A 12838-nucleotide genomic window follows, 5' to 3' on the forward strand; every position below is an offset into this window, starting at 1 on the left:
TGTCGCCTCTGATCCTCGAACACTGAAATGGAGCAAACACATGCTTAGTTGCACAGGGATGGGGAATTCTTTACTTGATATGGCTCCGTCCTACCCTCTAGGACACCCAATTGCACGCTCGATCACAAAATGGCGGACCTCTCACAGCCTACTGTAGTAACGCATGACACTGGGGTAGGGGCTGTACCACCGCTACAGGTAATGTCATGGAATGTTCGGGGGTTAGGAGATAAAGTGAAGAGAGGGCTGGTCCTACAATGTATTAAGAGACTGAATTGTGATATCGCCCTCCTCCAGGAAACGCACTTAGTGGGGGTAGCCACCAAAGCCCTGGATAGGAGAGGATATCGCATGGTAATGCATTCAGACTTTACTTCGGGGTCCCGGGGGACGGGTGTCTGGGTGAGGAGAACGTCACGCTTCATACATCACTCCACGAAAGCGGACAAGCATGGCCGCTTTGCGGCGGTGTGTGGGCAATGGGAGGGCGTGCCCATTAACGTGGTGTCTGCGTACATCCCACCAGCGCTACATTCATCGGCACTTCCGGACCTGGGTAAATTTCTTTTGGAACTCCCGGAAGGGGACCTGTTGGTGGGCGGAGACTTCAATGCATTGGCTAACACTGACATGGACAGGTTTCCGGCTCGCTCCCTCCCCACTGGCCCAACGAAATTCAGGGACTTCTTGGAGGCACAGGGTCTGGTAGACATTTGGAGACAGCTTCACCCTACTGATCGCCACTATTCATACTACTCATCCACCCATGATTGCCTGTCTCGCATTGACTATTTTCTCACACTGGGGGGTGGCAAACTCACTTTTGACAAGGTACAGATTGCGCCACGGGGTATATCAGACCATTCTCCCTTGATCGCTACACTGTCCTGCTCGGCCACGGCTCGCAAACGTCTCTATCCCATCTACCCTGGTTATCTTAAAATTCCTCCGATCCGAAAATCCCTCAAAACCGCCACTAAGCATTATTTCCAGGAGAACTCCGGATCGGTGTCCTCACCGACGATTCTCTGGGAAGCATACAAGACAGTACTTAGGGGCCAGGCCATTGCGACCATAGCCGATCATAAACGTAAACAAAAACAAGAACTGGTAGAACTGGAACTGCAGTTGGAGCAGGCTAATGTGACTCATATGACCACACCGTCAGAAGCCACACGACACGCGCTGACTCTCTGCCAGCAAAAACATGACGACCTTCTCCGTCGACGGGTATTAGAGCGTATAGAGTCGACAGCATGCAGAGTTTATGATGTGGGCGACAAAGCCAACAAATTGCTGGCTTGGCTGGACAAAAAACGGGACGGAGGTAGGCACATTCTGCAGTTACGGGACCAAGTAGGGACGTATCACACGCACCCTCCTAAAATCGTCGACCTCCTAGCAGACCATTTCCAAAGGGTATACACCCCAGAGGTGGTGGTCACGGCAGAAAAGGCGGAACTGGCACTCCAAGAGGTAGAAGTAGAGGTATTAACACCGGAGGCGCAGACCGAGTTGGAAGCGGACCTTACGGTGGAGGAACTCCGTATGGCGATAAGTGCACTGCACACAGGCAGAGCACTGGGCCCCAATGGGATACCAATCGAATGGTTCCAAACAATGTCAGACACATTGGGCCCACCATTGTTGGCCATGTTTGAGAACTGCCGTGAGACCGGGACGCTGCCTTTAGACCAGCGCTTGGCGACGATAGTAGCTATCCCAAAACCTGATAAACCTCCAGAGTGCTGCACATCCTATCGCCCGATCTCGCTCATCAATGCAGAGGCAAAGATCCTAGCGAAGGTGATTGCTAATAGACTGACTCCACACCTCTCCCAGCTGATCCACCCAGACCAGTCCGGCTTTATGCCGCACAGGAGTACAGCAATAAATCTCCGTAGAGTGCACGGCGCGTTGGCACGAGCACATTCCCTGAAGGAACCGGCGGCCATCTTGTCGCTGGACGCCAGGATGGCTTTTGACATGGTAGAGTGGCAATACCTGTTCGCAGTTCTGCATCGGATGGGCTTCGGACCGAAGTTTATATCATGGGTCCGACTACTCTACACAGGCCCAGTAGCCCACGTGGCGGCCAATGGCCATATCTCACGAGCGATCTCTTTAGCGCGTGGGACTCGCCAGGGCTGCCCCCTATCCCCGTTATTGTTCGCATTGGTCCTTGAACCTCTCGCGATTGTTCTCAGAAAGACAACACTATTGAAGGGCATCAGTTGGACGGAGACCTGGGAGGATAGAGTCTCATCGTATGCTGATGATATGTTGGTCTACGTGTCAGCCCCCGAATCGAGTGTTCCGATTCTATTAGCACTCTGCGACAAACACGGTGCGGCCTCTGGCTACACAATCAATTGGACGAAATCGGTCCTTTATGTTCTGAAGGGCCCCTGGCCAGTCCTCCCTGAACACTGTCCCTTGATGTTGACCGATGTCTCCTTCAAGTATTTGGGCATCCATGTCACCAGCGATACGGCCGTATTCAACGACCGGAACTTGGCACCCCCCCTCCTCCGTCTGAAGGCAGACGTGAGACACTGGTCGTCCCTGCCGCTCACACTCCTAGGCCGCGCTGCCCTGTTTAAAATGATGGCGCTCCCGCGCCTCCTGTACATCTTTGAAAATACTCCAGACGTAATCCCGCCCTCCTACTTTCAGAGAATCACCGCAGTTGTCACCACCCTGCTATGGGGTGAGCGTCCTCCGAGAATAGCTCACCTCAAACTTAACCGCGGTTGGTACGATGGTGGGATAGCACTACCGAATATGCAGCTATACTACTGGGCATCCCAACTCAAGGTAATCAATCAGTGGATCCATGCATCGCACAATGACCCGGCATATCTGGCGGACAGGGCCCAACTGGGAACACAAAGTCTCTTGGCCCCCCTCTATAACCCATGTCTCCTCAAGGACCTGATTGGCCCTACTAAACACACAGTCACCTTATGGTATAGGGCGCTCACCAGGCTACAGTGGAAGGGAATCATCACGAAGCTTACCCCGCTTTGGGATGCCAAGAAACTGGGCTGCCTCAGGACCAGTAAAGGGTTCACCCAGTGGGATAATATAGGCATCTCTACGGTGGGAGATCTCTGGTCGTCCACAGGGGTGATTCCGTTCGAGCAACTTCAACAGCAATATGCCCTGGGCCCCACAGAAACATACAGATATATCCAAATCAGGCACGCTCTCCTGGCGGTGTTGGAACCAGGAACTACAGTCCCAGAGTCCTCACCCCTGGAAGACCGGCTTCTTACGGATTTTATGCAATCACGGGCCACCTCGCTCACATACCGCAAACTGCTAAATAATCTCCCAGATCCCCTACAGAAACTGCGAGAAAAGTGGGAGGATGAGTTGGGTACTATGGATGAGACGGATTGGAACGCTGCTATGGTGTCTCCGAGTGAGGCTGGGGTATCGGCTAGGTTCAGGCTCATACAGTTAAAAATACTGCACAGAACGTATTATACAAGGACCACCTTACACAAAATGCACAGGGCTGACTCCCCTCGCTGTCTCAGGGGATGTGGGGAGGACGGCACATTATTACACACACTGTGGAGCTGCCCTCTCATTGCCAGATATTGGCAGCAGGTCATGCGCACAATCTCACAGGCCCTTGATACCTCTCTCACACCCGAGCCACGCCTTTGTCTCCTAAACATATGGGAGGGCACTGATCTTAACCTCCGACAACAGCAATGGGTTACAATTGGCACAATGGTGGCAAAGCGTGATGTGGCGCAGAGATGGGGGGTGGCGGAGTTACCTACTTTGGCGCTATGGTGTAAGAACATGGACAAATTGATGTTGACTGAAAGAACTGTATATAAACTCAGAGCGAACCCAAAGAAATGGAATAGGGTATGGGAGGCTTGGAATAGGTACAGAGGGGACCTGTGTGACCCGCTGCAGGAGGACGAAGACGAGGACTCAGATGATGAGGAGGAAATGGTTGATTAACCTGTGGGTTGCTGCGGGGTGGGATTAGAAATGTACTCTTGTCATTGGGTATTCGGCTCACGCTGTGCTGGGGGGTGAAGGGGGATGGCCTGGGGTTGGGGGTCGGCATGTTCTACTAGCAACTCTTTTTCTATATTGCTTTATGTCTATTCATTACAATTGAGCCACTACGTTTGGTTTGGTTTCTAATTTTCATAAAAGGAACAAAACAAAAATGAACCTTAAAAGTAAAACTTCATGGCTCCGAAAATTACATCCTGATGGTCTGCCATATCATCCTCATCCTGTGCTGCCGGACCGGAGGGTTGTCGGCTGAATAGCTGTGTAAAAGTACGTGACGTTCTTTATCTCATGCTGTGATTACTGTATAAATGTACTGCTGTTACATGGATGATAACTGTCAATAAAAGTTTTACACCAAAAAAAAAGAAAAAAAAAATACCCACCAACTCTCTATATTGCCTTAAATATGATTTGTATTTAGATTTTTCATGTTTATGTAAAGTCTCCTGAAGGTAATACATGGTGTCAAGGGTCCAACACCTTTTCAGCGGTAAGATAGAGGTAAATTAGGTTTTGCATTGAGAAATTATCGTGAAATTACAGCTGAATCAGCTAACGCATTTTGTCCTGACGGACTTTTCAGGACTTCAGCAAATCTTTTCTATTTTCGACAATAGAGACAGTGATATGCGGTCATCCACATCACATTACAGTGTTCAGACTCACAAATTCCATGTTGTATTGAAGCACACCTTTAAGGCTTTGTATCCTTTGATAATGACTACTCTAGTTCATGTCTTTGATTGTAAATCACCATTATGGCAAAGTGTTTACTTTGTGTTGAAAAAGGGACATGTTTGTTTTATTGGATGGTAGTGTTACAACGCGCAGGTTTCCTCTGGTGTATCGAGCACGGTAGCTCTCATCAATCGCTTGAACTGGCGATTCAAACAGAGCAAGCTGAGCGAGTCGAACACATGAACTAGAGTAGTCATTATCAAAGGATACAAAGCCTTAAAGGTGTGCTTTGATGCAACACAGAATTTGTGGGTCTGAACACTGTAATATGCAATGTGGATGACTGCATATCACTGTCTCTGTTGTCGAAAATAGAAAAGATTTACTGAAGCTCTGAAGAAGTCCATCGGGATGAAACAAGTTGGCTATAGGCGACATGTTTTTAAGGAATTATCAATAAAGGAATTAATGATGAAGAAGAAGTCTGTGCATTCATGTCAGATTATTGTTGATAGTTAAATAAGGAATCGCTTGTCTCATCATTGTGAAGGAATGTGTAAGGGTGTTTAGAGTCATCAATGTGTATATATAATATGTAGGAGTTCTCTCCGATGGTGAAAGGCAAGAGGTTTGTCATTTTTTAACTCTTGTACTCCAGGAAAAGTGTTTTAAAACAACTTTTTTCCCCCATAGAAGAATCCATTGGTGCTGCATGAAAAACCTCTCTTTCTGTAAATCGATCACAGCTGCATTAGTATGCCACATTAAGAAAGGGTACATTTTGAGACTACCAATCACTAAGGTCTCTAATTAAGGGAAACGCGCATGTGCACAGACATCCAAGAGGAGGAACTGGAAAACTACTCTAAACTATTTTTTTTATAACCAATTTTTATTCATTTTATTGATATAGTCAGTAAAGGCATACATGCAAAAAAACAGAAGACCAGCAGCAAGCACTGCATCAAAGCATGGCAGAGTACAATCTCATAATGGCGAAGGGGACGCCCTAGTTAGCCATTAGAGCATGAAGGAGAACCTATTAATGCTTGCCACAGGTCAACAGCCTCTCCAGGGGGTTTCAGTCCTCTATCACCCCAACCCATTACCCCACATTGTGCGATATTTCTTTGGACATCCCACGGCCTGTACAACGCTTTTTCTTGCGCGCACACCAATTCACCCCCTGCACCATCGCTTCATGGTAGGTGCAGTCGAGTTTAGCCAGTTCGCCGCAATGTCTCTCTTGGCCACCATCAGAGCTGTGTTCAGGAAGAGTTTGTCCACCCTGGAGCTGTTCAGCCCTTCCGTGACCCCCAGGAGCACAATGAGCGGCTTCAGAGGAACCTCCCAACCCAGGACTTCACTTAGTTCTCCAACCACCAAGTCCCAAAAGCGCGCAACTTTAGAACAAAGCCAGACCATTTGGACAAAGTCAGCCTGTGAGTGGTTACAGCGAGGGCAGGACGCATCAGGGCTGAGCCCTGCGCGGTGGAGGCGCAGCGGAGTAAGATATGCGGTGTGGAGGTAGTATATTTGGAATGAACGGAGCCGCGCCAAAGCTGTGATTGCTTTGGGTGTCATTAGCGCATCCCTCCAGTCCTCATCCTCCAGAATCCATAGCCATCCCTCCCACCGGTCCCTGAGTCGGTGTAGTGTGTTAAAGAGTGTTGTTCGTGAGGGAGCGATAGATACGGGAAATCCCTCCATTCCCCAGGATGTTGGTCATAGTTTGGGCTTCGGGTGGGCTATATTCATGTAAGGAGGTGCCCTCCGAAAGGTGGGAGTGGAAGGCGTGACGCAGCTGCAGGTAGCGGTAAAACTGTGAGGGATGCAAGGAATACCGGGTTTGTAGATCTTGAAAGGTGGGCAGATGATACCCTCCCCACATGTTTCCCAGCTGCGAGATCCCAATGAGATCCCACTTCCTAAAGCCAGATAAGTTGGCGACCTCCCGGAGCCAGGTGCCCTGCCAAAGCGGGGTAGGTTGAGTCACTTTGCCCGACCACTGGGTGTGGCTCTAAACGTTTTTAAAAAACAAAACCGAGGACCAGGTAAAGTAGCTTGTGAATCAACACTGGGATAGATGCAGTCTTTTGTTTGGTCAGCAGTTTCAAAGATGCTATCATTTAGAAATCAAGATGCAGGTTTCAACACTGAGCTTCCGGGCTGCCTGGATACCAACTTTGTGGAAGGCTACCACATAAATCCCTGGTAAAGTCTACAATGGAATGGTATCTGGGGGCCTGAGGAAACAGAGTGCCTGTACAGGATCTGGCACGCTGCCAGGGAGATTTATCACAGATGAATACACTTGGATAACAGAGTTGATTCACCACAGCATGATAAGCTTTCGAAGGACTTTTACCCTTTAATGGTGTTAATAAGGAGTACAGGAATGTCAAAGATGTCCTCCTTTCTCTTATGCTCCTTTCTGGAATGATCTTCTCTCAGCTGCACTGTCTCAATTAGTCCATTCCCTCTATATTAATATTTCAGAATAGATGGGTCCTTCTCCTCTATGTGGTAATAGGGGTGTCACTAAGGTGATGGTGAAGTGGCAATGGAAGCAGGCATCAAAAGTGGTGCTCAAGCTATTTCTGGTGTACTTGGCATTGTGTCTGAGAAAGGTATAACTAAACTAAATTGTCGTCTTTAAATAAGCATGAGAATGAATGCCTCAGCCATGGAACTCAGTGAGTTGGGAGAAGATAAATGCTCATTCTTTCCATCAGCTTTGGTTCATTGTTGTGGAAGAGTTAATCATCAATTTTACAGCTACCCACTGACGTATCTTCAAAACAAAGTTCTTTATGTTTAAATTGAATTTTACAGCTAGAACAGTGAATTCAACTGAAACTAAAAAGGTATGGCTCCTTTGAAACCAAAAATCTGGAACATGCACCATCTTTTGGTGTCATCCTACGGTTCTTTGAAAGAAATAACCTTTGAAAGCTTGCAACTCTAGAGCTGTTGTTTTCTTCGAGCATTACGCTTGGGTTTGTTCTCTGCATGATACATTGTTCAAGAGGGTTCAGATAATATGTATAAGAAAGACCTGGGCATTGGATATCAAATACAAACTATATTAGGGTAAAGGTTGTAAATGCATCATATACTAAGAATTATTATTGTCTGTGTAATGTTCAGGGAAACCTTTCCAAAAGTACAATACTTGTAGCATTGAACAATTCAGGATACTAAAAAACTACAGTTGTCCATGAATTTCCTCCTCACCGGAATATAACACAGAGTGGCATTTCAAGGTGTAGACTTGCCTTAAATGCAATAATTATAATGGTTTACTGTGATAAAGAAACAACACTCACGTAAAAAAAAACACAAAAAAACCTTACTTTTCTGTTGTGTCTGCTTTTGCCAAAAGTGCCTGCAATCGTTGAATCTGTAAAGTACAAAAGACAAAAGACAATTACCAACCTATACATGTATAAAATAAATACTTTTTTTAAATGAAGTGTCAAGCACAAGATATAGAGTTAAATGAGCAGAAACTCCTAAACGTTGCACTTAACTAAATGTTTCAAACCCAGTTGGGTTCTCCTGGCACATCCTTAGTGAGTCTAACAACCAAAATTCTAGTGAACACACCCTGCACTATTGTAGTACTAGTTGAAAGGCTCACTCCACCCACTATCACCGCTAGCTTTGTGCAGAACAACCATATTATTCTCCTATTTCTAGATCAATTGGTAAACAGTACCTGGAATCAAGCATGTTAGTGATATACTTTTCGATCCCCAGTACCAGTGAAATCATACGCTCACTGCAGTACTGAGCACATTTAAACCCTAGTGAAGCAAAGGCATAGGGAGACAAGCTGTGACTTTTACTGATTCCACAATAGGAAAGAGGTCTTCCGACTCTCAACTCCGTGCTGTTGTGCGAGTTATGGTTTCCAGTAACCACTACTGTGCATATCAGTGGTTCTGTTTTAATTTGTAATCATAACTGTCCTTTAAATGCATTTTTTAAGTGACGTTCATGGATTTTGTTTTTAATGTTGATCAAGTTTATAGACAATATTATCCATATATTCACTTTAACTCAGTTTTTCTTGAATTTCTTGATTTTTTGATGACTAATGCAATCCAACTTTCCGCGTGCATGTGTGCCTAACCGTGCATGGCCATCAGCTATGTACAACACAAGTTGCCACAGGTCCAAACCACCCAAGGTGACCTTGCTGTGCCTAGCAGTTAACAGACATACTCTTTCATTGAGTTTTGTCTGTGGTTCTCAAAAGAACCTTTTTTATTTTTGGTTTTCTATTCGGATTTTGTTTTTTTTTTGTTTATCATTAATGAACGTTGTTGCAAATGTGATGACAAGCGACCACTTATAAACTTTAGCTTTTTTCCTAAAAGGTGTTTTTTTTAGAGGTCTTCCATTGTCTTCCCAATCCTTGAGTTCAGTGCTTGACACCGCATATTTCTTTTGCATGCAATAAAAGGGAATTATTCTCATGTTCTGCTTGCTGAAGCATTTATAAAGGAAATGCTTGCAGTATTTCTGCATTCTGGCAAACTGATTTTTTTCGTCTCTTCTCTCGGGACCTTCAGATATTTGTCATGCTTTGACTAGAAGTGTCTGACTGTTGTGGAAGTTGCAACGGCATAGAGACTTCTCTGCCATATGCTTAATTTCTCATTCCAGAATTTACAGACTCTCCTGCATACACAGATGGAAATGTTTCACTAATGATGGAATCAACAGTGTACTTCGGATTCAAAGGCTCCCATGAGCAAATCAATTTTTCTTCCACAAATCTCCATATGACCATCATCAGTCATGACTAAGAGGTGAAGTACAGCACTCTGTATACTTTAAAACTACAAAGGTCACCTGCTTTTCATAAAATAGTTCATGTGGCTATGACAGGTCATGCAAAGATACACAAGGATTTAGCCAATGGAAACCTCAGAATGCGTTTTAACTTATAGAAAATGCCCCTGGGCTTTGAGGAAGCAGTGTCCTCATTGTTATGTGTGCCAGGTCTGTGGACGCGTGTTTGAGTCCGATAACCAAGCACTTTATTTATTACATTTGAATTCACTATAAAAGCACACCCAAAACGAAATCTAACTTCAGCTCACTTCTAAATTAACATAATTGAATAGGGAAGTAATGTTTTTTATACTTCAAATGCTGCATGAGTTTGTGTAGAGTTTGCATTTTACAGACTCTGTAAATGATGCCAGGAACACAACGTGGTTTCATAATCCATGAACTTGGTATGTTGTCTGAGAACTTGGCGAGTTACAATGCGTTAAGCCCCACATTTGGAGTTCACAAACTAAGTCAAGATTATGAAACCTGAGCAGCCAACACCTTTTTGTACCTCAATTAATTTACCTTGTTTCGATCTGGCTTCAATTACATTTTGAGTATGCTTGGACAATTGTCCACTGCAATAAATGAGATCCGCAAGCCAGTCCTTGAATTTTGGTGCCCTCCCACGCCTCCAGCGACAGGCAATCTCTCTCTTAGCCGATAACAGAGCCATTGCCACATATTTCCTGTAACCAGCATTGAGCTCGCATGAGTAACCTAGAAGTGTTAGAAGTGGGGTCAGTGTTTAAGCTTGTCCAACCATGGCAAATATTGCAGCGCTCACCTCACACCTGTACCGGCCATAGGACCACGACAAATGAAGGAAATCCGCTCTGGCCCTCCCACATGTGGTACACACTTCACCTGGTTGAAGTCTATATCGATGTAGTAGGGCAGGAGTATAGAATACTCTATGAAGAAATTTATAATGGATGATGCAGAGACTACTGCTGGTTATGAAGGAATTTATAATGGATAACGTGGAGCCTACTGCTAGGTGCTATCTGCCCTGTTTGTTCACAACAACATTTCCACAGGTCATCCGTGAGGATAACCGAATGGCCTTTCTTCCATTGAGCCTGACTTTGAGAACCAGGATATTCAGCTTGCACAGTGCGATATAGTTGGGAGACTGGGTATTGCGGAGTATCCACTTGGAGCATGGTGTGTAGGGTGTTAAAGGTAATCTGTTCAGCGGAGAAATCTGGCGTGGCCGCCTTAACTTTATTTCGCAAATGGATGTATATGAAGATATGTAGTGGAGATGCAGGCATGCGCACATTAAGTTAGCCTGGGAGAGAAAGACTGCGTCATGATAAGGTGCCCCCCACTGCTTGAAGCAGCGTCTCTTGAGTTGAAGTCTGCATAAAGTTTGATGAGTGTCTGGTAGCGGGGGGGGGGTGAAAGAATAGTTGAATTAATGGAGAATATAGGAGTGTCTTTCCCATTTTGCGACCTAGTCTATGCTAAGCTTTTGAGGTACCGGCCTCCATTGAGTCAGTGATAGAGAGGGCGCCAGAGGAGGATGGAGGAATTGGAGTCATATAACCCTGTTCCACCACTAGATGAGGAAGAAATTGAGTGGGTGTTACCAATGTATAGCGTGGTGAGCCTGAGTGCATAAATAGTACAACTCTATGTCTGAAGTTTTATACCGAAAAACAAAAAGGTGTGTGGAGGGTCCTGGGGAAAGTTTTACGACCGGTCTGCTCCTTCCCCAAATCACATAACACAAAACACATAACAGAGCAGACCAGGTCAAGGGATGGTGTCTATCCATGTTAGTAACTGTGCACCCAGTGAACGCATGCGTGAGCAGATGCTGTTGAGATACATGGACTATTAACCAAACCCATCAGACCAGCCATTTGCTGGAGTTAACGTCATGTGGGGGTTTGACTGAATAGTCACCACCGCATCCGACTCAGTCGTGCCGGTGTTGGGATGAATATCAGTACTATAGCCATGAAGTTTTATACCCCCTCCTTGGAGAAAGGTAATGTCACAGTATCCCAAGCGAGGATTCTTTCCTGGCCATGCCAATCGTATCAACTGTGTTTTCAGCATTTGGAAGAATGATCGATTCAGTGGTAGAGGTTTGTTAAAAAAAAGGTATAAGAATTTGGGCATTATCAATCATTTTCATGAGAGCGACACAACCAACCAGCGACAAAGGAAGAGAAATACAGCAAGTAATGTGGTCAGTGAGTGAGGACAGCCCCGTGCCGTAGTTGGATCATATCACTTCTTTTCGATTTTGAGAAATGACAACCCCCAAACATTTGAAGTCTGTCTGACACCACTGCAAAGGAAAATCCAGGGTGAAGGGTTAGGTGGCCAGAGTAAGTGGGAAAAGCTGCAACTACTCCCAGTTTATCTGAACACCAGAAAACCCACCGACCCGGATGAACTCCTGGATGACATTGTTTAGGCTAAGATGAGGATTGTGCAGAAAGAAGGTAATGTTTTCCACATATAGACATATAAAAAGATGCACAATGGTGTTGTCTCAGCTTGGCGGCAAGTGGCTCCACCGCTAAAGCAAGAAGTAAGGGTGATAATGGACAGCCCTGGCACATGTCTTGCGTAAGTGTAAAAGGAGAGGAGATCACCCCACTAACACAAACTAGTGACCAGATTGAAGTAAAGGAGCGCAATCACAGGACAAAAAAGGGTGAGGTAGCCCAATCCGACATAGGACGGACATTAATAAGTTCCACTCAATAGAGTCAAAGGCCTTGGTGTTATCTAACAAGACTGCCACCACAGCCAACTCGGGGTCGATGTTCTGGAGCACTGAGAAGAGTTCCCAGGTTATATGAAGGGAATGCCCAGGGATAAAGCCTGATTGGTCTGGGCAAACCAAAAACGTCATGATGAAGAACAAGCAATTAGCAAGCGCTTTGGCTAAGATCTTAACATCGCAGTTAATAAGGGGAAGAAGCCTGTAGGACTCACATCGGTCAGGGGGTTTGCCAGGTATGAGTAGTGTGATGCTCGGGGCTTTGGGCATAGAATGGGGAGCGGGAGTTGGTCCTCCTGTTTTGCCTCCTGAAAGACAGACACCAGACACGATATCAACAAATCCACAAATGCCTTATAAAAGTCGGCTGGCAGCCCATCAGGCCCTGGTGTTTTACCAGCCTGTAATTGCTGTATCTATTGCATCTCTTATCTCATCAACAGTAAAATCCTGATCTTGGATGTTCCTCTATACATCAATCAGCCAGCCCAAGGACGCATCCTCCAGATATAAGCT

General features: G+C 45.7%; 1 protein-coding gene across 3 annotated transcripts in view; it reads right to left on the reverse strand.

The window, feature by feature from the left end:
• The window catches only part of IQCE (IQ motif containing E), a 272321-nt gene that overhangs the window by 130645 nt on the left and 128838 nt on the right, over nt 1-12838 (reverse strand). For all 3 annotated transcript variants that reach the window (XM_086940632.1, XM_086940634.1, XM_086940633.1), the window contains one exon: nt 8085-8131. In XM_086940632.1, the coding sequence (XP_086796758.1) occupies nt 8085-8131 (47 nt within the window). The remainder of the gene's footprint in view (nt 1-8084; nt 8132-12838) is intronic.

The sequence above is a fragment of the Lissotriton vulgaris genome, chromosome 10 (assembly GCF_964263255.1).
Source record: "Lissotriton vulgaris chromosome 10, aLisVul1.2, whole genome shotgun sequence".
Classification (NCBI taxonomy): domain Eukaryota; kingdom Metazoa; phylum Chordata; class Amphibia; order Caudata; family Salamandridae; genus Lissotriton; species Lissotriton vulgaris.